Consider the following 26,592-nt stretch of genomic DNA (forward strand, 5'->3'; position numbering starts at 1 on the left):
TTACATCCTTTACAGATCATCTTCTTGTACGCACAAATGAAACAAAGTTCATTACCTCGGAAATTGCATTTTAGAATTGTTTATGAGACAACTTATTTATATCTATTTAGGAGGAAAACACTCCTATTACATTTTGATCAAAAGGATCCTCTTCAAAACCATATAGTGATAAGAGATGCAATCTTGTCTTAAAAAAAGGGAACAAAAAAAATACCTGTTTTCTATTGTTTAGACATGCATCAGCATCCAAATATTATAAATGTAAAATATTTGCATGAAGAGAATATTACAAATGAAGAGAAAAGTGCATTCTCTACAAGGGTGTTGGAGGTATCCATCAACACCTCTTATGTGTGCATGTATGGAGCATTAAATATTTGCAATGTATGAGACACATTGAATATGGTCACTAACACGGCCATCTAAAAATGCAGATGATATATCACCTGAGGTTGTGAAGCTCAAGTCTGTACATATCAAATTGCAAAGCTCAAGGGTGCATATCTTGCAAGTGTTGGAACTCAAACTATGCAACCTTCATTAAAACAACGTCAAAGGTGCATCTCAAACCAGGGTAGATGGGTTTGTGCAACATAATAATTATTGAAGTACTATCCACCGATGCTGTGGGAAAACTAAAAAGCTTTTTGCATGTTTCCATTAAGACAACGTCAAAGGTGCAACTCAAACCAGGGTAGATGGGTTTGGGCTGCCTAGTATTATTGAAGTATTATCCACTGATGAGGTTGGAAAACTAAAAGCCTTTAAAAAACTTACAAATATTTGTGTATATGCTACCATGCACAAAACGATTGTGCACTAAACTAGGAAACTAGATCCATACAATTGAGTCTTACAGCATTATCCATTTAGACATTACTACAGTCAACAGGGCCTCTCTGTTAGTTGGTCAAAAAGGAGAGGTGTTATGCCCCACACGAAGATCCAAAGCCCCTTAAAGTAATGTTCCACCCTCATACACCAGCAGCTACACATGTAAGTGGACCACAAGTGGTTTGGCTCAGGTGCAAGCCAAGGGTGATTTGGCAGTATAAATTCCCCTAAGTTGCAGCAAAACTTAGCCCAATGATTGCTTTCACAAATCCACTTGCTCATGTTGACAGGAAGTATGTATGAAAAAATATCTCCGCACAAAAAACCAAAAAGCATTTACCAAATGAGAAAAGAAGTGTTACTTCTCACCATGAACAAAGGATATAGCACTATTACCAGCCAACCGCTGAATTTTTAACAGAGAATAACCATTGCAACTCTAATAAAATATAACTAATGTGAAGAACCTGAGGTTAAGAACATCTAAATTGACAACTTTCCATCCCATAAATATAGCATTTCATGGTAAATCACCTTGAAATAGCCAAACGATTGACCCCCAAACAGTAAACAACTAGTAAGTACAAGCTCGATCTTTGTGTTAAAATACCAACTTCCTGCACAATACAAGTCCACACAATTCATTGCTTTATTAGAGGTAGTACCAAACGAAAGCAGCGTGAACCGCGTGTATTGGCAACAACCAAGGTCAGTGTCGGTCCTGAACATTGCGCTATATCTGAGGGCAACAGATTTAAAAGCACTAGTAAAGGCAGTAGCCCATGTTAGCAATGAAGATTAAAGTTTCAGCAGTAAACATTTATATGGAAATCCTTTTCTATGCTCCAGTTTGGTCTTCTTCGATCTAACTATACATCCACGTCAGTCTTCAAGAGAAACATTGAAGTTAAAACTTTAAAGTCTTCAAAACAAGGAAACAATGAACATCCATACTGTCTCAGGGATCAGTGGCAGAGGAATAAATTATTGAAATTCGAAACCAGATAAATGCAGAACAATGTCTAATTTGATATATAGATAGACATTTTAAAAGGTGTAGAAGTTGAGAAGGGTACTTGATATATAAAGAAAAACATTATAAAAGAACATAAGAATCACGAAAATTATAATTGATGCAAAATAAGTTCTCTCTACTCAACAGTATATAAATAAGCCTCTGCCACAATCTTCGAAAAATGCTACTACAATTTGTCTTTACATGGTTCTCCACAAGAGGTTGGACAAGAACAATGGATAGCACAAGAGATTAAGCTCGATAAGTAGTATCTTTAACATGCTAATCTGCATTGAGCCACCAAAATTATATATGGATATGAAGAACAGAAATAAAATTCTGAAACTGAAACTACCTGATACTTTCAAGTTTCACCGACTGCTGTACATCTCAACAACTCAAGGCACATCTCAACAACGCCAAGCATACTAACATCATAAAATATGAATATACTGACTTTGGAAGAAACAAACTATAATGACTTCTGAAAAATAATCCCTGAACATGGAACAGGCAGTCTTAGCACACCAAAATTCTGCCATTCCTATGTACACAATTCGTAGATACCTAGACAAAAAAACTCCAACTCGGACACCATTACTGAATTTATAGTTAAAATAGCATGTTACAGTGATGACTTGCTACATCTGCTGCTTATATCCAAACCAAGTGAAACTCAACAATTCATAAGCTTTTCCATCAAATGTGCAGGCCCAGGTACCATATTCAAAAACTGCTGAAAATCCGTTTCAAATCAGGAGATATCAAACGCAACTTGGCAATGCTTGTTGAGGATACCTTTTGCACACAGGAGAAACTGTTAGTAATAACAACACCAAAAGAAGATCGTCCTTTCAAAATAGGGATTGCATCAACGGCCAACCAAATAAATGCAAATTTCCTAGCATCAATGATCAAAGTACTCACCTTTGGGCAAGAGCGGACATCAAGAGTTTCAAGTAAGTTACATGACTGAATTGTACACTCTAATTCTTGTTCTCCAATGCCACATGCCTGGATTAAGAAAAGTGCAACATGATACAAATATGTGACACAACTTAACCATAAAGATTCAAAATGATCTTCAGCAATGACAAGACATTAAGTAATTGAATCAAACTACATCTTTGGAAAAAACTTAAAAGCACATACTTGAAGCAACAGACTTGTCAAGCGAGGGCAATCTAGCTTGAGTATCTCCAAAGCAATGCAGTTGCTGAAGCAAAAATTCACTCATGAGCCATTCTTTTGTCTCCCAGAAATGAAACCTCTCCAAGTACATTTGAAATTTAAGTGAATCTATGATTAAAATATAATGAAACTTACCTTAAATTCAATGTTGCTAGATTTAAACAGGCCAAATTCACTTCCTGGATATTGGCAGAAAGAGACAAGTTCAAAGAAGACAGGCTCATACAGTAAGCTGAAGCAGGAATTACAATCTTTTTAATGTTAGCACAGCCTACACAATTGAGATGTTGAAGTGACCGCTTTGGGCTTCCTTCCACATGGATCTGGTCATCCCTCAAATCAGACTTATTTTGTTTCCTATGTAGTTCTGAATCACTGTAAGAATGGCTAGCCTGGAATCTCCAATCAAGGTCATGCATATTAACACATCCATTCAAACTCAGATGGGTGAGATGTGGACACCATGCCAAAAGTTCTTCAATTGCAGATTGGCTAAGAGTGCCATAGGATAAATCCAACTCACAGAGCTTCGGAAGTGCTCTTCCCCTGTGGAGTGGAATCAATGCCGAATTCTCAAGATATTTGCAAGCCTGAAGCTTCAAAACCTGATGAATATGCAAGAGAGCAAAAGGTTGTTAAATTTTGTGACAAAAGGGTACTCAATGATAGGTTGGCAAATTTCCAAGAATCTATACAAAAAAAACTAGCAGTGTTAACTTTAAGTCTCTGAAGTAAACCTTTAGTTGGGGACAAGAATCAATGATTGGCTGTAAATTCGTCAAGAATGTGTAAGACAGATCTAAAAGTGTCAAATTGGAGAGTCTCTGTAGAGCCAACAGCCCCTCTGGCCCAATTGAGGTGCACGACATCAAAACCAACAACTCAATGGAAGGACATGCAGCAGTTGCAGCAGCCAAGCAATCATCATTAAGCAAGCTACAATGTCAACAAAATTTATAAATATGGACTTCATAATTAACAAAAGGCTTAATATATGTAGTTACCGGAGCATGACCATAAAGAATTTTTAAGAAAACCTGCAGAAAGAGGCATCAAGTGAGTGCAGCTGTGGACAATCAATATCTGCCTGAGACAGAACACCACATCCTTTCAGCTCCAATGATGTCATTTGAGGTGCTATAATCTCAAGTTCAGTCAAATGGGGACATATTCCTAGATTAAGTGAGCAAAGCCCAACCTGCAATGATAATACTCTAGTCTTTAGCATACCAAATAAAATAAGAGGCAGTCACCTTGTCTTTTAGTTATTAATAGTTATTATACTGAATAATTCATAATTAATTATTTACGTTGCTAAATTATCTTTGTTTTTCCTTCTTTTCCGTAGAAGTATTAGTCATGTTTGTTATCAAGCTTATCTGTTTTGAAGGATGTTAATTATTTGAAAGACAAAGCAGACTTATTTTTAATGGTCATTATACCGAATAATTAAACATAAGTCATGTTTTACCATTCAAATAATTAACATCCTTCAAAACAGATAAGCTTGATAACAAACATGACTAATACTTCTACTGAAAAGAAGGAAAAACAAAGATAATAAATTATTAATCAATGGACACAATTAAGCAAAGCACACAGTGCATCATATTGATAGAATATAGGAAAAACACAGAAAACAACTTACAGGGGAAAATGAGGCTCTCTCCAGGTGATCACAGCCATCTAGACAGATTTTCTGCAGGCTTGGACATGCTAGTTGAAGGTTAGTCACTCCACGACAACCAGTAAGGGAGAGAATGTGCAATGATACGCTGTTTAAGTTCACATTTGAGAGGCTCTACAAAAACATACAACAAATAGAATAATCCTAATTAGCAAACTAAAAATCATTATAAATTACAAAGATTGCACGCCGTTGAAATTTTTCAAAAGTCTATTGCATCAAAATCCTATTTCCCAAACCAACTATCTGCAAATTACAGAACCCTACAGAGAATTACTTAAATTAAATGACAGTAAATTACTTGGTAAGAGGTCCATGCACAAAATTACCAATTTCAAAATTATTGTATTAGGCCAATGACTCATTATTGACTCTTAAAAATTGACCTCAATTTATTCATTGATTTTCACAATTAAGAAAACCATATCATATTTGAATGGAGGCTTTTGTGAGTAAAAATTAAAATTATTTAGATATTTGTCTCCCAGATCCATCACATATAAGTATTGGTCACTGACACATTTCGAAGTTAGTGTTCCACGGGGACGTGTCCCCCAAGGTCGGGTGCGCGCACCCCTCGCACCCCACGCACCTGGGATGGGGGGACGTCTGGGGAAACGGTTCCTATGTCCCCCTTTTGGGGAGACGCAGGGGGGAACATTTCCCCAGTGTGGGGGACGCATGGGGGACGCGACTCCCCAAAAGGGGGACGTCTGGGTGTCCCCCCTCAAAATGGACCCAGGCGTCCCCCCTTAAATTTGCTTGTAAACAATGATTTGTGACAGGGAAAACCTAGTATTTGACCATAATTCCCTACTAAATGCTATGCAATTCATGGTCCTTTTACTTAAATTTTAAACATTGCCATGAAATCACTCGGGATGTTTTGAGAGTGGTTCTGACCTCATTGGATTTCATATGGAAAAAGTAGAATTTTAGATCTCACTCAAAATCCAGCAGACTTAACAATTTTTCAGGAATTCAGAATTCGATGGATTGCAATGTTTCCATTGCACTTTGTCATGTACAAGGGAATGGAATTAGTATTTAATCAAGCGCACCAAGCCCTCGTATTTTAGAGTGACTTTTAGAGTCATCACTCCACTGTTTTTTGAGTTTTAGCTATGAAATGACTCGGGATGTTTTGAGAGTGGTTCCGACCTCATTGGATTTCATATGGAGAAAGTAGAATTTTAGATCTCACTCAAAATCCAACAGACTTAACAGTTTTTCAGGAATTCAGGATTGCAATGTTTCCATTGCATTTTGTCATGTACAAGGGTATGGAATTAGTATTTAATCAAGCGCACCAAGCCCTCTGTGTATTTTAGAGTGACTTTTAGAGTCATCACTCCACTGTTTTTTGAGTTTTATCTATATCAATTTACCATTCCAGACTTTAGATTTCAATATATATTAGTCTATTTTTCTTAGTACTAATTAGATTCTAGAATGATGAATGATGAATTTAAATTTTAAATCAATTTAGAATATAGAATGATGAATTTAATTTTTAAATCAATGTAGATTCTAGAATGGTGAATAATGAATAATGAACATGGATCAAAGTATTTCATTATTGAATCTTGTGGTCTATGGATGAATCATGTATGTATTAGTAAGAATGATGAGTATGGATCAATGCATTTCATTATTTAATTCAAATATGTATGTATTATTGTATTTATGCTTTCATTATAGTATATGAATTTGATATATATATATATATATATATATATATTAAAAAGGAAAAAAATTATATACCCCGACGTCCCCCCCGTCCCCCTTAAATTTCCCTAAAATTTGAGGGTACTCCCACACATCCCCTTTGTGCGTCTCCCTGCACTCGAGTCTCCCCGTCACGGAGTCTTGTTGGAACATTGTTTTGAACCAACTATTATGGTTCATCATCGGGACGAAAAGATGAAGAGAATCTGATCCAACAGGAGTATAAAAAGGGGAAGAAAGAGTCTAATAGGTCAAAAGTCAAAAAAAAATTAACTGTTAGGCAAAAAATAACAAATATAATAGAGATTATTATATAAGATCATAATAATATAATAAAATAGAATAAAAGAAAAAAATCAATATTAATAAATACAAAAATTAGGTGTCAATAATTAAATATTAATAAATATTATAGAAATATAAACAGTTATGTAATCATTATAATTATATAAATCGTTTATATAAAAATAAAGTTATCAAGGGTGAAATTATATAAAAATAAAGTTAACAAGGGTGAAAATAAGGAAATATATGATACATTACAAAAAATAAAAAGATATTAATTTAATATAAATTAATTTAAATGAAATGTAAATATAATGGTCAAAAAAGACCATGACTAAATATCTAAATACTAAGGCTGGATGTGAGATAGCTGGCCCTCCTAGTCATTCCACAGCTCAACGGAATTTGGTTCAATTTCTGCAGGATTTTCTGGAGGCATAGGATATGACCCACAAGGAGGAGCATGAAGCTGTGATGGGGATGCTTAATCAACTGCATTATTTTCAATGTCACGTTCGTGAAAGAGTGGTGGTGGTTTGGCGGGGGTAAAATCTTCTTGCTGAAAAAGTAGACAAGTTGGAAACATGGCTAGCTCACTTCGAGCAGCATGTTAGATGTTCGTATCACCCTCCTCCCCCTCTAGGGACCGGGACAGACAATCCAGCTTTCGCTCCTTCTGATGATTAAGCATGGTGAAAAGTTATTTTGGTTGTATTCTAGTACTTTTTATCTTTCAGGCTCTGCACTGCTCCCTTTAGTCTCTTTTTGATTGTATGCAATGCCCAGCAAGCATTGGTCGACAAACCTGGTCGGGGTGAGCCTAGTTGCTTTTTTGTTATCTATGTACTCCTTTTTTGGGGTGAGACCAGTTGCTTTTCTGTTATCTATGTACTCCTTTTTTGATTAATGAATAGACCATGGACTTACAAAAACAAATATCTAATACTAGAAATAAATAAAATAAAAATAAAAACAATATTATAGCCCATTAAAAAGTAAATAAAATTATTATAAATAAAATAAAAATGTTATAAAAATATATTATTTAAAAATAAAAATTCCATATAATAAAATAAATACAAATAAAAGTCAAATAATATTAAATAGTATTAAACATTATAAATATATAAAGATTTATATTACTAAAATAAAGACCAAAAATAACTAGAAATAAATATATAATATATTAAAATGTTATCAATAAATAGAAAGATATTAAATAAATTAAGTTAAATGAAATCTAAAAGCAATGGTCAAGACCAGGACTAAATATATAATGTTTTAAAAGTTCTTAAAAGCTTTTAAATAAATTAAGTCAAGGAAAAATAATTTAAAGAAATATATATATATATATATATACACCTTGTGGTACTGTTATCATAAGTAAAAATAAATAAAATTATCATAAAAGAGCAAAAATTAAGCCAAATGAAATATAAATAATACTAATAATGTTATAAATAAAATAAAATATTATGACTAGATAGAACAAATAAAAATTAAAAATTAGCCAGGGATAAAATAAATTAACCAGAGCTAAAAATAAAAGAATAAATCGAAATCAAATTAAGGAGAAGAATGTCTAGAGGAGAGAGAGCAGGGATCCAATTTTTACTGATTCTCCAGCCGTAATCTCTATTAAGATTGTTGGCAGGCCGTTTCTCTATCTCAATGACTTCCCTGAACTTTTTGTGGTGATAATGAGAAATCTTAGCAAGGACCAAAGCATCCTCAATACAAATGTGATTCTTAGTTTTTGTTGAATGCTAAGCAAGAGCCGAAGAACGAGAGCGAATATGCCTAATGTCCACAGCATGTTCCTGAACTCTGTGCTTGATAGAACGACTTGTCTCACCTATATAAGGCTTCCCACAATAACGCAATGGTGTAAACCTCCTTAGTGTTAAAGGGGTCAATCTGGTCCTTGACAAACCTGAGGGAAGACAAATAATATTAAGCGGCTTAAAGATCGCAAAGATATTACTCTTCTTAAGGATACAAGCCAACTTGTTAGAGGTTCTTTGAATAAAAGGAATATGAACAGTGGTAATAGGATTGTTGGGATCAACCTTAGCTCTAGGTCCTTTTGCTGCTTTTTGGAAGGCTTTCAAGCCTTGAGGCTTTCTATCACCAATGTTCATGAAAACCTCTAAAAGATGAGTTTTCTCATCACTCATATGAAGATCATCAGAAATCCTAAGGGCTCTAGTAGCAAGGGAGTTTAAAACACCGAATTTCTGGGTCTTGTGATGATAAGAATTGGCATGGAGATATTGCTTGGTGTGAGTCCTCTTGCGAAAAATTTGATGGGAGCCGGAGCCAACCTCCTGCTTGGTGATGAGGACATCAAGAAAGGGAATGTTGCCATCAACGTCGATCTCCATAGTGAATTTAATAAATTCTGATTGGTTATTAAGATGCTGCTTAAAGATTTCAATCCTTTTACGACCATGGGGCCAAATGATAAAGGTATCGTCAACATACCTTTTACAAAGCTTAGGTCAGAAAGGAGCAGAAGCAAGGGCTATAGCCTCAAAATCCTAAATAAAAAGATTTGCCACAATAGGGGAGATTTGCCATATCAACTTCAGAAGAAAAACAAAATCCTACAGTTATGTAAACCTAATTTTTAAACATACTGCCTTACATTTCCTATCTGACCTTTCATGTCTGATAACTGCATAAATCGAAGGGCTAAACAAATACCAAAATAGGAAATGCACAGATAAAAGATGGTATCTACTGAGCAGGCATGCCTTCAAGAACTAAACACACCTCACAACTATCAAGAATAAGGGTATTGAGCATCGGACAACCACCACCCACACTGAAAACCTCACAAATTGAGTTAGTCAATGATTCACACTCTGTCAAATCAACTTCAGACAAATGAAGGCATTGTAAAGTTATAGTTGTCAAACTCTGCTGCTTCTGGAGGACCAATTTCTGCATATACCAATAAAGCCACAATTTTATTAAATTGCAAATCAAGAAACAAAATAAAACATACAATCGTTTGCAAGAAGCCCATCCCTCCAAGCAAACCTCAAGTGCAGTTGAGGTAATGTCAACTCGATTGAGAATTGGACAACTTGTGACATTTATAGATACCAAAGCTGGACTAGACAAGTTTAATTCAACAATCCTGCATGCAAAAAAGCATAGTAAATCAATGGAATAAAAACCTATGATATTCCAAAAAATGTCTTGACTTGACATAAAATTTACTTACTTGCGGCAATTTACTAGACTTATGTGTCGAAGCCTTGGAAGATCCAGTGTGACAGAAGTTAACAACCAGCAGAAATCAAGTTGAAGTGCCTAAAAATAAACCAAGAAAAGGAATAAATATATATGCAAACTATAATTTATCAATCGTCCAGTGTTAATTATGAAAATTTTAAAACCCACCTCAAGAAAAAAACACTGGGATAAAGCAGCCATGGACGTAGCATTGATTCCTTCACAATTATGAATCCTCAGATCAACAAGCCTTGGCATTCTCACAGCCTTAAGATCAAATGAGAGACTCATTTAGTAAAACATCATAAAAAAAAGATTTAAGAGAAAAATTATGATCAAGTGTGTACACATCCTTAGTAACTTTGTTTATTAAAGAGAGTCATAACAGAACCTCTAGTGAAATATTTGGACAGTGGGACGCATCAAGAAAACGGATATCTGTACAAGCAGCTGCAATTTCTCTGAGTGTATCATCACTAACATAAGAGCAATTGGAAATATCCAAGGACTGTAATAATGGACATGATATAGCTGCACCACGAACTCCTGGATCTGAAAGCTTATGGCATGAAGATACATCAAGCTCTCGAAGAAGAGGGCATGACAATATGGCAGATGAAATGCTTGAGCGCTTAAGCGACAAGGTTTCCAGCAGAGAACAACTGCACATTATTCATAATATCTCTCTTTTTACATTATTCTTGTAGCTCCTGGACAAACATCTACAAAACTGATGTCAAATATACCTGACAGAGATTCGAAGTGCTCGACATCGCATAACCTCAAGATAACGCAAAGACTCATGATGAATGTGTATCTCTTGAGTACCGCCTCTCTCCAAAGCAGCTTCAGTGATTACCAACCGGTTCAACACAGGAAAATCGGCCAATAAGCTGAAAAATGCGTCACTTAAAGTTCCACGGTCTATAGTTAATACCTCAAGACTCCTGCATATCAAGGAATTATGTGAGGAGAAATAGACACGGGGCGCATCTTTGATCACGATACTGAGTACATGAAGAATGGGACGAAAATAACTTTAAAATAAGCAACCTCACCTAAGAGTACGTAATGCTTCACGGACAGGAATATCCAAAAGAGAACCTGGAAGATGCAGTTCTACAGCCCTTGTATACCTACGACACAATTTAACAACTGTCCAGATACAAAGTAAATCATTGTAGAAATATAGAACCATGAAACAAAAAATATAGGTCACACGCACATTCAGTAACATTCACAATCTGCTTCCAGTACAAAACAACTTAGACGTCATTAAGGTAATTGGCAAGTACCTTGCTCTGCAGTAATTCGACAATTCTCAAAATTCAAACATCTCCAGAAGTCTTCATGAACACTGGCAGCATGCCACTGCCTGCATACTAGACCAGTTGTACACAGCGTTTTATGGTCTAGAAAAGAGAAGACCTGCGATAATAATTTACAATTTAGTTATATACTAAGTAGGAACTAGTATATACCAAAATGAACCATTCCAAAGGAAATTCCGAAAAGAAAACATTTGATACTAATTTAAAATCAGCTATATAACATGCATAAGAGCCCCTGAAAGGTTATTTTGAATGACAAAACAGCTAATGCACGCAGATGATTAAATCACTGCAGAGGCAGATTCTAAACAAATTCAAGAAGGCCAAAAAGAGTAAACAGATGAGAACTAAACCTTCATATGCATACATACCATGTGAATTAAATCATCAGTAAGGTCCAATTTTACTTCATGATGATTAATATTATCACGGCCACTGTGATCCCCTTCATTGTCATCTCCTGTATTCAGTGACTCCGTAGATTCTGAGGGCTGAAGTACCCTAGGTGGCAGGTTTTGAGATAAGCCATGTTCCAAGTTTCGAGATGATTCGTATTCCAAATTCGTAGATGAGTACTGTTCCATGGCAGTTGAAGAGCCCGAAGTCATGCAGTTCATTTCCCTGAGAATAATAAACTGGTGTCAAATGCCTAGCAAAAAATACTAGATGCATTCAAGGACAACGACAATCTATAATTTAACCATGGTGCTCCATTAACACCTAAAATAATGCTCCATATTAATACACATATCTCAATGTCCCGATCATAATTGCATTTGTCGATGATATATCAAAATTATTGCAATAAATACACTAATTTCAAGTATAAAAATATCTCCTAGAAATTATCCTTACAACATAAAATATCCCCATGTGCTGCCCATTGTGTCCATTTGGTGCTCTAAGATATCGGAAATATTCACTTTATCAAAAACTAATGAGAAAATTCACAGGATATAGAAAGCTGGTGCATCTTGCAGTGCACCATCACACGCTTCACTGCCAGCTTCATATCTCTTCAACCACTCCTGGCTTGTGTGTAGAAGATGAAGTTCTTCTAATGAGTGGGTTGCAAGCCTATCAATAAGCCGGAAGGGCAGATTATTGTTAAACATTGTACCGGGATTGTTTCTGGGAAGGGGCACAGGAGGTATGAAAAATTAGTGAACCTGACAAAGGCTTTTCACTTGGTTGATGACATTAATCTCACAATGGGCTACCTGTATGAGGCCATGGATAGGGTCAAAGAAGCTATCCATTCTTAATGAGGATAAGAGTGCAATGGAATATGTGAGACACATGATCTCGCATTTGAATGATGAACAAGGGAACAAATTACTCCATCGTCCTAATCATGCAGCAGGGTTATGCCTTAATCCTGCATTTTTTACTCCTGTGATTTTAATTTCGATGGTGAGATTGAAAGAACAAGCCTTACATGTATTCTGAGGTTGGTGCAAAAATAGATGGGTGCACAATGATTGAGCCAAGAGGCTTATTCTACAGCCCAGTGTGAAGGCGACGTGTACGTATGTCCGTCCGTCTGTCTGTCCGTCTTAAAATAAAATAAAATATTCTCTAAATAGAAAAGAAATGTCAGCTATAATAAAAATAAAAATAAAAATAAGATATGCATATTTAATTAGTTGTCAACTTGTCCATATGACCTAATATGTTCTGTGAAGTAATTAGAAGTATATATATATATATATATATATATATATATATATGTTTAAATCTTATACTTTTCAAAAATATTTTAATACATGATATCAACTTCATATATTTTTATATATAGAAAAAATGGTTAAAACAAAATATTTTGATGTTGTATAAAACAAAATATCTAATATAGGTTATGAACAAAATATTTTAATATGAATTAATATTGATGTACATTGCATATTTAAAAATATCTTAATAACAAGAAAACCAGTTTAATGTGCGCTGATAAAATAGCTCAATGCACATGTTATGTAATCTTTGTAACATTTAAAAATACAATTTAAACAATAAAAAATTACACATTGTTTTTCTACACTCTAAAATAAGTTTGCACCTGAAGAAATTTGACCCCTCTCGGCTAACGTTAGATCCGTGATTAAGATGGATCTATGCTGGTATAGAAACAGATGTCTGATGGAGATGTATAAAAGAGCTATCATTTGAATGATGAACAAAAAAACAAATTACTCCATCGTCTGAATCATGCAGCAGGACTCTACCTCAATCCTGCATTTTTTCCTAATGTGATTTTAATTTCGATGGTGAGGTTCATGGAGGAGTCCTTACATGTATGCAGAGGTCGGTACATGTATAGATGAGTTCATAATGATATAGAAACAGAAGGAGATGTATAGGACGGTTATTCATTTATTTGGATTTGACACGATAATACAAGCAAGCTTCGATATCTTAGTTTTAGCAAGATAGCTTGGATTTAGCCAATGTAGTTTTTAATGACAAGCTTCGATATCTTTTTTGTTTTGTTTAATTTGTTTTTTACTATTTGGTGTCATTTACTTCTTGTCTCTTTTTCTCATTTTGTATAGACGTTTAGTGAAAAAACACCACAATTACAAAAATTTGGCATTCAAGTGTTGAGCCAGAGCTAGACATGTAGTGCAATCTCACTGTGGAGAAGCAGTTAGACAGATGACGCGGACACAATTTGCTCATGGCTGATTGGGCAATGGACACTGAGTGACCTGTTGTGAAAAAGTATTTTGGACGGTAAATATGGAGGATACGAGGAGCAGGTGCCAACAAAGAAATTCCCAACATAACCATTAGAGGAGAGCCAGTGGAGAGTAAGCTGCCAGCCTCAGTACCTACAAGGCTACACCCACCACCAAACATTCAAATCCCACACCAATTCTTCCACCACTCGAGGAAGACCCCTTACCTTCACCAATAAAAGGGGCACAGGGAAATGATAATAGATTGTAGGTGGATCATGAAATACATTTGATGCAATTTTGAAATTTTGTATTTTCTATTCAATTTTGAGTCTTGACTCAACAGCAATAGACAGGTAATATGCGATGTATTATTTGGCATATAATGCATCTTATATATCCGTATTCTTTTTATATTCATGATACAATGTAATCTGGTCCTGATAATAGCTATTATGAATCAGTGTTACAAGGTCAAAACAACTCATCTTGGCTATAGAACTTCAGACTGACAGGAAATATGGATCGTAGAATAATTCACTCCAACGCAGTAAAGCAACAATAAGCTCAGCTGCCACCCAATAGTTAGTGGGCAACGTGACTGTGATCTGATAGTTAGCAGATGGCAATTTACCAAAAAAAGGTAAAATATTGATTCACAGGGACATCTCGTTATAAGTCACCAAACACACAATTTATAGTAGTCCAATGTTTTTAAAACCAGAACCGGTGACCGGACCGGTCCACCTAATGAACCGGTTTACCGACTGGAACCGGTCTAACCGGGACTGGTTTGGTCTAAACGGACCGGTTTTAGAAAAATACATTAAATAATTAATTTTTAATGAAACAAAGCTATTTTTAAGATTTAAAACCATGATTCCAAGCCAATGGAAACAAAATATGCAAAGTTTGCTCATTTATATACCATGTAAAGGTGAATATATTGAAATGGCACCAAGTGCAATACATATCAGCGACAAAATAGCAAAATGCATAAGCAATGAGGCTCTAAATGGCCTATAAAGTCCAAAACAATGCTGCAAGCTATGAGGCCATTGGCCTACTACAAGTCTACAGTGTACACATGATCAATCATCAAGTTCATCACCACCACTAGCCACAGGATCATCATCAGGAGCTACATAAACATCATCTGGTTCAGAGTCTGAGAATGTCTCAGCCTGATCTGCAACCTCAGTAGGAATGCCACCAATAACAATAGAAATGGACCTAATGGAAGCACGAGTTTGTCGCCCTGCACAACTAGTGCCTTCCATTGGTTCTTTGCCTTTCCTTGATGCCGCTACTGATCCTGGTTCTGATGCCACCACAAAATCTGCTTCATCCCCCGCTAAAGCCATGTCGATATCAAAATCAGCCTCAAACACAGGATCTTCGGTCTCCTCCACCCATTCCGATGTTGGATCAATATCATCCAACGCGGGTGCTTTGTTCATCATTTGGTTCCTCCTCAAACGAAGGTTGTATTACACGAAAACAAGATCATTTAACCGTTTTTGTTCCTTAAAGGCTTGGAGAGGGTGTTTTTGGAGGGAAAGCACCTTTAATTTCCCTCAAACCCCTAAACTACCTTGGAAAAGCCGCACTATGGGTCCTCTGTGGGCATGGCAGGTAACTGGCCAATTTAGGACCGGTTAGGGCCAAATTCTTGCCACAGCGCCTCCTTAACCGGGTTTTTCAGCCGATTCCAACTGGTGGCCCTGCTGACCAGCCGGTTAGACCGATAACCGGTTAGCTAGGCCGGTTTTAAAAACTATGGATTATACAACAGCATGGAACAAAAAGCTAAACAGTTCACATCATAATTCCCATCAAATCATCGCATATACGTGACCAAACAAGTATTATAGAGAAAAAGGGTACGCACAGATTATACAACAGCATAAAACAAAAAGCTAAGCAATTCACATCATCATTCCTATCAAATCATAGCATATACTTAACCAAACAAGTATTATAGAGAAAAAGGGAACAAAAGATCTCAACTAAACAAGCAGTTATAATTTAATGGCTTGCAGGTGGCAATTTCATTAACATGGCAGTAATTTATTTAACACTTTAAAGTTTCACATACTCGGAACCTAAACCTCATCGCCCCTAATGCCAACTTGGGATATATTATAAGTTATAACCAACTGAATTGCAGTGAAATTTAAGGTATAAAAAAATTTGGTATCAGTCCGCTCCAATTAATAACGTAGAGTTTCCCTCAAGGTTTGGTCAGACATGGGTTCCTGGCTGCAAACTAGTATTCGTGATTCAATCCCCCGATGTGAAACATATATAGAGCAGATCAAACTCATAACCCAGCATACAGTTATCTATTCTTCATCCAGAGAAATCTATTATCATTATCGGTTGGTCTCTACCTTCGGCTTAGATACGCTGCCTAGGGCAAACTGCATACGACTAGCTAACTATGAACTACTACAAGATATGACAACAATTAGCTGCATTAACACACCCACAAGTTCTTCTAGCGGATTGAGCCCAAGTCTATGTGGAGATAGCTCACTTGACTCACCACTTGACCAAAACCCAAATGATCAGACACATCCATAATTAACACGGCTGGGAGTCTAACAATAAATCATGCCTCAGAACATATTACAGGGAAAGCAGCACATACAAGAAACAATACTCCAATTCTTAACGCCGCATGGACTCAAATTAACTGAAAGGGCATCTTCAGTAAGCCCCAAGAAGTGGATCCTTACATCTATTCTCATGCCAAAAGAATCAGAACGGGCATAATAATAGCCAACAAGCAAACCCTCAATGCATCAAAACAACATAAATAGTTTTTAAAACCTAGAGATTGCAAAAACCTCAGAGGTCTAAAGCGTCCAACAATTTTCAGTTACATTGAGTTCATACACAGAGTTTTGCAACCGCCTCAGAGGGAAATGAATTTTTTCATCCCCAAGCACCTATTTCGGCCCTAGGTTTAGGATTTGGGAAAAAAACGAAACCCCAGAAAAGGGAATTTTATGGGTGGAATGATTGAATTGACGGAAAGAACTTACAGGGATGGGACGAAGAGCTTGGGGTGCTTGAGTGGGACTTCATCGGCCGCGTTCTCAGTACCAGAAATTGCATGTGATGGTGATGATGGTAGCAGTGCTTCGTCAGGGTGAGCTTCTTGTCGTTGTTCCTGCTCCTCCAATGAGCCATCTAATGCCATCGAGCATGTACTAGTCCTAAAAGGTAAAACACCCACGGGATTCGACTCCTAACACCACCAAAGCGCCGTTGGGCTACACATATAAAAACAAAGATAAATAGTGTCTACACAAGGACCCGCATATAAAAGATCTGCGAGTCAATGGTAATGTCTGTGTGGGAGAAGAACAAGCGAGGAATGGGACACTTGACTGTCTACATTCTCTGGGTTGGGTTATATTTATTTATATTCCTATTATATGATCCACTTGAAACGCACTTTCTCAATCATTTTTCCCCAAATGTTTTCTTTTGATGCTCTGCCTCAACTGGGTGTGAATTATTTCTTTTATTTTTAAAATGGAAAGATTTAACTTTTTATATTCTATAAAAAAATTTCCCTCGTGAAGGTGTAGACTGAGCGTTTACTAAAAACACGTCAATTCTGGGCGATGAGTAATTTGTTGGAAATTTGTAAAAAATCAAATTCAATACCTAATTTAATTTCAAATTTATTAGGTGGGATTTAATTTTTTTTGAGAAAAGAAACAAATAAATAAATTATTTTTAATATTTAGGCGGCTAAAGAGTTTTATAGGCTATCTTTAACCTCGTGGACATAAAATAATTTCTTTCTTTCTTTCTTTCCTCTACTTGATGTATTCGGTCCTTTTTCTGTGAAGTTTCAAAATAAATGCTCCCAACTTCTCGACAAACCCCTCGCTAAATAGATTATCCCAAGAGCTCGGTGCTTTTTCTGTGAAGTTTCAAAATAAATGCTCCCAACTTCTCAACAAACCCCTCGCTAAATAGATTATCCCAAGAGCTCGCTGCCACCATATCTGCATAACTTTTCATGTTGTCTTTGAAGGCCTCACATTCTAAAATGAAATGTTTTAATGTTTCTATTTTTCGGGAAAAACAAAAAATGCATACTCTTTCCTCCCACACTTCCTTTGGCATTTTCCGGTGCCCTGTTTCACAACTGAGTTGATGAGAATTAGTCCTTAACTGAGCAATAAGAATTTTGGCTCTCCAAGAAATATTGGCCTCTATGTATGCTTTTGGTTGATGACTATGAGTGGGATTAAACACTTCAATATAGTAATTTTTCTTTCTTCCTAGCTCTTTATCCCAAGTACACTTGTGGAACTTTTCCATAACAAAATTTTTTATCTCTTCGCTGTTTATGGGACACGAATTCAAGCTAATACCCCATTTACTAAACCATTTGTTATTTTGATGCATCCAAGTTTTTTTGCTCTTGCACAATCTATCATTAAAGAGAACCTTAAGTCATCTACCCTCTTCCATTTGCTCAATTTTTTTTAAATACCTTATGACTCGCACCATAGCAATTGCTTCAATAGGAGCACTCCCTATTTCACTTAACAAGATATCATAAGGAACTGCACTTTTAATCTTAAATTTGTTTGTAATCAAACCTCTGAATTTTCTCATTTTGTCTCCATTGCATGTCGAATGTATTGTTGGCCCATAATTCACAAACATAGAGAATCATTGGAATCATCACTAGAGGTGAAAAAAGATTTGATCCCTCGTAGTTTATGATATATCCCAAGTTAAAATAGATCTAAGTTGGTTTAATTATTAATTATAATTATTTTTTATGTAATTTGAGAGAGTGAAAATGTTTTAATTAATAAAATATTATTATTGTTATTATTTTATTTTATTGTGAAAAAAAAATTGATCCTTCGTAGCTTATGATAGATCCCAAGTTAAAATAGATTTAAGTTGGGTTAATTATTAATTATAATTATTTTTTTTTAATTTTATTTTTTATATAATTTGAGAGAGTGAAAATGTTTTAAATTAATAAATTATTATTATTGTTATTATTTTATTTTATTTTATTTTATTTTTTGTGTAATTTGGCGAAGTCAAAATGTTTACATAACAGGAGAGAACTACATCTCTTCCATACTTGGTTGGAGAAGCGGCCCAAAAAAACCAAATTAGGTCTATCTTAACTCCAAATTATATCTATCTTAACTCCAGATCTACCAAGCACTCCAAAAAATCAAATCTGTCGAGGTGCAAAATTTTTGTAGAGTGAAAAGAGATTTGATTCCTCTCCGTGCATGGTAGATCAAGAGTTAAGATGGATCGAAACTAGATTAATTATTAATTATAATTAATATAATTATAATATTTTATTTTATTTTATTTTATTTTTTATTTTTATGTAATTTGAAAGAGTCAAAATGTTTTAGTTAATAAATATAATTTTATTTTTTTAATTTTATTTTTATTTTTGTGTAATTTGAAGGTGTCAACATATTTATATAATAGGACACGACAACATCTATTCCATACTAAGTTGGAAGGCGCATCTAAGTTAGAGAAATAAAGTTTTTAAAAAGTAATTTTTTATCGCTTAATATGAAAGAGTTAATTTTATTTTTTATTTATTTTCTTGTTATCTTTTAATGTTAAGAGACAACTATCTCCCTCTCACTCAGCTATAAAGTGGTTGGTTGGTTGGCTGGTTGTCAACTAATAAAAATAATCATTTTTTTAATTTCTTAGTAACTTAGGAGTATAAATAGTTATTCATTAATTTTTTTATTTTTTTATTTTTTTTAACAAATTAAATTTGGTGTATGGTCCTCTCCACAACGATTTAATTATTAAAATTTATGGACATTTACACAAACCAATTAAGTAGACGGTAGGTGGAGACCACGAGGCCTGGACAACAACAGGGCTGAGTACGGAAGGCAGCCGGCTGGAAGCAGCTTGAGCAGGGGCGTCAGAGCAGGGCCCGCGAACGGCGACAGCTGGGACAGGTCGGTAGTCAAGCTCCAGGAAGCATATGAGGAATCCACATGCACAGGGTAAGAAGGCAGAAATGGGCATGAAAACGGGGTTAGCAAAAAAGCTTAACTGTGCCCAGCCTACAACTTGCAATCGGTGGGAATGGTGGAGGGTTGATCATCAGAGGAAATTACGGCTAGCAATTACCAAGATGCAATCAGCATTTACCAAGGAGCAGCCGGCAAGAGGATGGGCTTCCCGAACGACAGCATTGATCTGGACCCCGAACCTGGAGATATCTTATCGGTCTGGGGCCTGGAAGTCACAGATCAGAATATAGAACGATATATCCATCCAGCTGGAAGTCTAGGGAAAGAATCGCGCGGCTCAGAGGAGGTTTGGAACCGGAAGGATACCCCAGGGCAGCTAGAGGGTAATCTTGGTCTACCTTTCCTAAGAAACTAGAAGGAGTTCCCTCTCATTCAAGAGAAGCAGCCTCAGAGGGACTTGGAAGGAAAGGCAACAAAAAACCCACCTGTAAGTTCATCAAACCCCTCCCCTCTCAGTCGATTCTTCTCAGGAGGGTTAGAAGATGTGGTAATCAGTTGCGAGTTAGGGTTAGGGACCGCAGAAGGGCACAGTGAAGAGTTGAAACCGGGAACGGCAATACAAGTTGAGAAAACCCAAAACCCCCACAGTCGCAGGCAGCCGAAACAAAAATTGCTGAGTCCGGGGCCAGGGTTCGTGGGGGTCCTCAACCTTACAGATGGACTGGGCGAAGGAACGATAGTGGAGAAGGGACAGAGGATAGAGGAGGAAGATATACTCGGGGGGCTCAAGGACATCAGGGAAAAGAGACAAGCTGGAGGTGGTAACAAGGACGACAGAGCCCTCATCCAGGAGGAGAGGAGAACAAACGAGACCCACCGAGAAGTGGTAGATGTGGAAACAGTCGTTCTGGATAGGGAGGAAGGGCCGCAACAGAGGCAGAAGGGGGAGAAGAGGAAAAAACCTAAGTTAATTAAAAGGAAAGAATTGGTCTCAAACCTGATACTGGGGGTAAATGTGATTATAGACGAAGCCATGGAGGTCGTGGATCTAACGTTGGTAGAAAGGCAAGGGGGAAAAACATTCAGCGAAATTCATCCAAGAATGGGCTTCCCAACAATGGAAGGAAGGGTCGGACTCAGCCTTCCAGGTGTCGATGCTTGCAAAGGGCTGGTTCATGGTCAAATTCACCAACAAAGAAGTAGTGAACTGGGCCTTTGGAAAGACACTGATCTTATTCAAATGTTGGAACCCCCTTTTCGACGCCCAGAGGGAAAAAACTGACGAGCTACCGGTCTGGGTCCGCCTCCCAGGGCTCCCACCTTTCCTCTGGGTCGAGTCTGTCTTCAGATCTATCGAGAACCATCTCGGGAAGTACATGGAAATGGACATGTCCTTCCTCCAAACCAGAGACATGGGGATGGCTCGCATTCTGGTTAGCCTCACTCCCCGGGCAGGCTTGGCTGAAGAAATACAGCTGCACTACAAAGAGTTCAAATACCTTCAACAACTCGACTATGAACATCTGCCATTCTGATGCCACAGATGTCACATCTATGGGCACCTGGCAAAGGAATGCCCGATGGCCCATAGACGCAGAGGAAAAAAGAAGAAGGCCGGGACAGGAGGAACAGCAGTGGAATCTCTCAGAACCAGGCCAGAAGAGGACAGCAAGGAAGAAGAGCCGATGGACCTCGAAATGGAGGGAATCAGGAAGAACTCAACAGAGGGATCTAATCATCAGTAGCGAGCTTCTCAGGACCAGTGGCCTCCCATCCAGCTAGAAGGGACGGAATCGATTCAGGACTCTCAAGCTCACATGGAAAAAAGCCAATCGATCGTTAAAGAGGGTATGGAACTTGCTCCAAATCCATCATCTTTATGTCCTGATAATTTATTAAATGTTGGCATTATGACACAGGTTTGGCGCTATGACATAGGTGTTGTCCTTGATGGCAACCCACTCAGATGGCAGATCATTGTTCAATGAAAGAAAGAGAGGTATACGCAGGTTTCCTCTAACGAAGTCGCGTATATACGCAGTATTGCCGACCAAAAGTCGCGTATGCGTATGCACGCACTTTCATGCACAGAAAAGTGCGTACATGTGGGAAATCTTATTTTTAGATCCATGGTATTTGGACCTATGGTTTTGGACCATGGTATCTCGTCTAAAGTGTTGAACCCAAGTATTTGGTCCAAGGTATTGGTTCTCTATGGTTTTGGACCATGGTTTGAGTAAGGCCTAAGACTATAAAAAGGAGGAGATCATTTGGAAAAGGTATTGACTCAAGGATTGAATATCTTATGAAGAGCAAGATCTGGAATACTGGTGATTGGTTTATGGTGCATAGCTGAATCTGAATCAAGGAGGAACCTGAGCACAAGAAGATGGATAAGTTCTATTGATGGGTCAAAACTCAAGACTTGAATAGTAGTATCTTTGTGTGATTTTGATCTGTTATATTTGGCGCATGACTTGATCTATAAATCTGATAATCTGGGTATAACTGATGTCTGAATATTTGAAAGAATGAATTATCTTTTATAGATCTGTACGCAGGTTCAACGAAGCAAAGGCGCGTATACACGCTGGTTCTGTAATTCAAAATAGCATATACACAGGTTGGCCTTGATTCAGAAGCGTATGCACGCAGGTTGTACACATTGAAGTAGCGTACGTCTCTTGAAATATGTTTTAGCTACTTCTGTTTATTGCTGCAGTGTTTTGGGTTCAGAATTGGTGTCTGGTTACTGTTACTATTTTCTGGGTACAGCATTCAGAGAAGTGACTATTTGATTCAGTTTTGTTTGGTGCAAAGGAGATCAGTTGATGCAGATATACTTGATGTTTGATTAATGTTATTCATGGATTCAGTCTGAAAATTTATGAAACGTGGTCCCTGAAAGAAAAGAGAAGGTTGTAGCCTTCTGTAGGTCAGCATCTACGTACTAGTACCTCAGCTAGTACAAGAGCTAAAGGGGTTGTAGCTCCCTTCCAGGAGAAGTTGGAGAACGAGAGAAGGTTGTAGCCTTCTGCAGGTAGCAGCCTGCGTACTGGTATAAGACTGCACCAGTACAGAATCATTGTAAAAAGAAGTTTCTAATTAAAGAAGATAGAGACGAATTGCAGCAGGTGGTTTTCACCCACATTGGGTTTCCACCTTACATCTTGGTGTTCATGTGTGTTGCTTATGTGTGATGATTTGTTCTACTTTACTGCTCTTGTTTACTGTTCATATGGTTAATAATGTTCTGATGCACTCATTAAGAAGCAACTAACTGAATTATAAGTTTACTAGATATACGCTTGTTGCATTACACACAGTTGCGTATACACGCGGTTTTCCTTAACTGAAGGAGCGTATATGAATCTGAATTTGGAAATGAAAAAGTTATATTGATTTGATAATATTGATTCACCCCCCCCCCTCAGTATTATTTCCAACAATTGGTATCAGAGCAGGTCCTTCAGAAGAAGCTTGATCGCTTGAAGGAAGATCTATCATCATGAGCAACTACGAGAAAGAGGCATCGATCAGGCCACCAATTTTTGATGGGAGAAACTTTGTCTATTGGAAGGTAAGAATCACAGCCTATCTTCAATCTCTTGGTACAAAAGTCTGGGATATCGTGGAAATAGGATACACATTTCCATCAGCAACTCCTACAAATACGGCTGGTAAGAAGCAGTATGAAACAAATGCAAAGGCTGTCAATACTCTATTAGGGAGTCTATCTCAATCAGAATTCGTCAAGGTTATGCAGCTCAAAACCACAAAAGAAATATGGGACAAGATCGTTATGAGCTATGAAGGAGATGATCAGGTAAAACGAGCAAAACTACAAACTCTCAGAATTCAATATGAAAATCTCATAATGCACAATGATGAAAGTGTGGCTAACTATTTCCTACATGTAGATGAGATTGTTATTTGTATGAAAAACTTGGGTGAAGAAATAAAAGAAGTTGTTTTGGTTAAAAAGGTTCTAAGATCTTTGTCTTCTAAGTTTGAATCAAAAGTTTCTGCCATAGAAGAAAAACAGAATCTACAGAGCATTACCATGTCACAGCTGCACGGAATCCTAACCGCTTACGAAATGAGAAAAGGGGGACCATCAGACAAGAGAGAAGCCGCATTCAAAGCCTCAGGAAAAGGAGATTACAATGACTCAGGACATATGTCAGAAGAAGAGGAAGAATCAAATTTTGTCAAGAACCTTCAACGGGGTTCTGGAAGATTCAGAGGTAAGCTACCTTTCAAATGTTTTGCTTGTGGAAGAGTCGGTCACTATGCTGCCAAGTGTCCTCATAAAGATAAGCTTGACAAAGGTAAGGAACCAGTTAGATGGAATAGAAAACAGAATGTAAGTAAGAAGAGCTATTACACACATGAAGACAGTGATGGATTTTCAAATAGTGATGAAGATGAAGAATGTAATGATTATAGACTTTTGATGGCCTTTGAAGATGATGATTTCTTGGATGCTATAGATGAAGAAGGTCTTTATGAAAAAATTTCTAAACTTAAAATTTGTTTAGAAGAAAAGAATATGATTATAGATACTCTGACATTCCAACTTGTTGAAAGAGAAAAACACAATGAAAAGTTAGAATGTGAAATTGTGGGACTTAGAAAAGATATTGAGAAATCAAAAGCTCTTAATCTTAAATTTGCTAAAGGATCTGAAACTTTAGATGAGATTATCAAAGTGCAGCGTTCTCCTCTAATCAAGACAGGTCTTGGATATACTGAAGAAGCATCTCAAGCACAGAAGCCATCCACCTCCAAAAGTTATCTTGATGCAGCAAGGAGAAGTGAACAAGTTGACAATCGACAGCAAAAGCATAATGTAGATCACCAGGTAAATCAGGGACAATTTACTTCAAGAATGAACAAAGATTACCAAGTAAATCAGGGGCAATCTACTTCAAGGATGAACAGAAGCTACAACCAACCACAGGTAAATCATTCTCAATTTGCCTCAAGAATGGATGTCAATGGAAACTACAATCATTTGGTCGGTAGGTTTGATAATCGTAGGAATTTCTTCAATGGCCAATGTTTCTCTTGTCATAACTTTGGTCACAAAGCTGCTCAATGTGTTGCCTACAAGACCATCATGACTAGAGAAGCTCAAAAACAAAGGAGTATGACTGGGATCATGAAAAGGACCTACAATAACTTTTCTGCTCTTGAGAATGAAATAGAATGTTCTATTTGTAACAACTTCGGTCATGAAGATTCTGAATGCAGGAGTAGGTTTCGGCAAACAACTCAGAAGGAGCAAGCTTCATTGAGTCCCAAAACATGGAGAAAGAAAGAACCGCAACCAGAAAGATGTGGGATAGCCTTATATGCGGAAGGACAGGAAAATCAGTGGTACATCGACAGTGGATGCTCGAAACATATGACAGGTGATAAAGAAAAACTTCAGTCATATAGTGCCTTAGAAAAGGAAAGGAAGGTCTCATTTGGAAATGACACCCCTGCACTCATAAAAGGTAAAGGTTCTGTTCTTTTGAAAGAAAAGGTCAAAGCTGGAAATGTTATGTATGTTGATGGCCTAAAGCATAATCTATTGAGTGTCAGTCAAATGTGTGATCAAGGAAATGAAGTAATATTTCGATCAAATGGATGTATTGTTCGTGAGCTTGATACAGGAGAAACAGTGATCAAAGGCATAAGAACTCCCAATAATCTATACATACTCAAGGGAGGACAACAACAATGCTATCTAAGCAAGAATGATGAACACTGGCTATGGCACAGAAGATTGGGGCATCTAAGCTTCTCTCAAATAAGGAAAGCATGCAAATATCAGGCAGTTCGTGATGTCCCTCACATCAGAATTCCAAACAATACAATATGCAAATCATGTCAGTTTGGGAAGCAAACCAGAACTAATTTCCCTGAGAAGGAAGGATCAGCTAGCATGCCACTTGAACTTGTCCATACTGATGTATGTGGTCCATCTAGGAAAAGGTCACCTCGAGGAGAAGAATACTTCATATTGTTCATTGATGATTTTTCCAGGATGTGTTGGATAGGACTTCTAAAGCATAAAGATGAAGCCTTCGAAAATTTCAAAGCATTCAAAGCCTTGGTTGAAAATGAATCAGATCGCAGAATCAAATGCCTCAGGTCTGATCGAGGAGGGGAATTTACCTCGGATGAATTTTTCGATTTTTGTGAAGAACATGGAATAATAAGGGAATTATCTACTGCAAGGACTCCTCAGCAAAATGGAGTAGTGGAAAGGATGAACAGAACGGTTCAACAAATGGCTCGTGCTATGCTAGATGAGTCTGGAACTCCCGCAACCTTCTGGGGTGAAGCTGCATTTGCTGCAGTTACTATTCTCAATAAGACAAACGTCCGGGTAAACAACACTCAAACTCCTCATGAACTTTGATATGGTAAGACTCCCACAGTAAAATACTTCAAAATTTTTGGAAGCAAATGCTACATCAAAAAAACTGATGAAAACCTTGGCAAATTTGAACCTAGAGCAGATGAAGGCATTCTCCTTGGATACTCTCCCCACAGCAAAGCATATAAGTGTTACAATAAAAGACTTGGA

General features: G+C 37.0%; 1 protein-coding gene across 2 annotated transcripts; it reads right to left on the reverse strand.

The window, feature by feature from the left end:
* Positions 1-1,998: 1,998 nt before the first annotated feature.
* LOC149258076 (F-box/LRR-repeat protein 15-like) lies at positions 1,999-17,393 on the reverse strand. 2 transcript variants are annotated; one of them, XM_089414639.1, is made up of 17 exons: positions 17,043-17,393; positions 11,686-11,935; positions 11,279-11,411; positions 11,042-11,138; positions 10,730-10,930; positions 10,375-10,645; positions 10,152-10,250; positions 9,973-10,061; positions 9,786-9,885; positions 9,516-9,686; positions 4,689-4,841; positions 4,078-4,238; positions 3,778-3,976; positions 3,176-3,645; positions 3,002-3,065; positions 2,777-2,863; positions 1,999-2,647 (listed from the first exon to the last, which is right to left on the reverse strand). In XM_089414639.1, exons 1-17 carry the CDS (start codon positions 17,198-17,200, stop codon positions 2,576-2,578), a joined length of 2,775 nt encoding a protein of 924 aa, XP_089270765.1. In that variant the 5' UTR covers positions 17,201-17,393; the 3' UTR covers positions 1,999-2,575. The 2 variants fall into 2 exon arrangements, with proteins under 2 accessions (XP_089270765.1, XP_089270769.1); XM_089414643.1 differs by lacking the exons at positions 10,152-10,250; positions 10,375-10,645 and having other exon boundaries at positions 9,973-10,013; positions 10,864-10,930; positions 17,043-17,387.
* Positions 17,394-26,592: the final 9,199 nt, after the last annotated feature.

The sequence above is a fragment of the Pinus tabuliformis genome, chromosome 6, assembly GCF_031772625.1.
Source record: "Pinus tabuliformis cultivar Carrire ecotype Pingquan chromosome 6, CPIR1, whole genome shotgun sequence".
NCBI classification, from domain to species: domain Eukaryota; kingdom Viridiplantae; phylum Streptophyta; class Pinopsida; order Pinales; family Pinaceae; genus Pinus; species Pinus tabuliformis.

Coding starts and splice junctions, on each gene's coding strand:
- LOC149258076 (XM_089414639.1), bottom strand. CDS start 17,200: ATGGCATTAGATGGCTCATTGGAGGAGCAGGAACAACGACAAGAAGCT. Junction 3,977..4,077: donor CTTGATGCCTCTTTCTGCAG/GTTTTCTTAAAA, acceptor TTGACATTGTAG/CTTGCTTAATGATGATTGCT. Junction 2,648..2,776: donor ATGTCCGCTCTTGCCCAAAG/GTGAGTACTTTG, acceptor TGTGTGCAAAAG/GTATCCTCAACAAGCATTGC.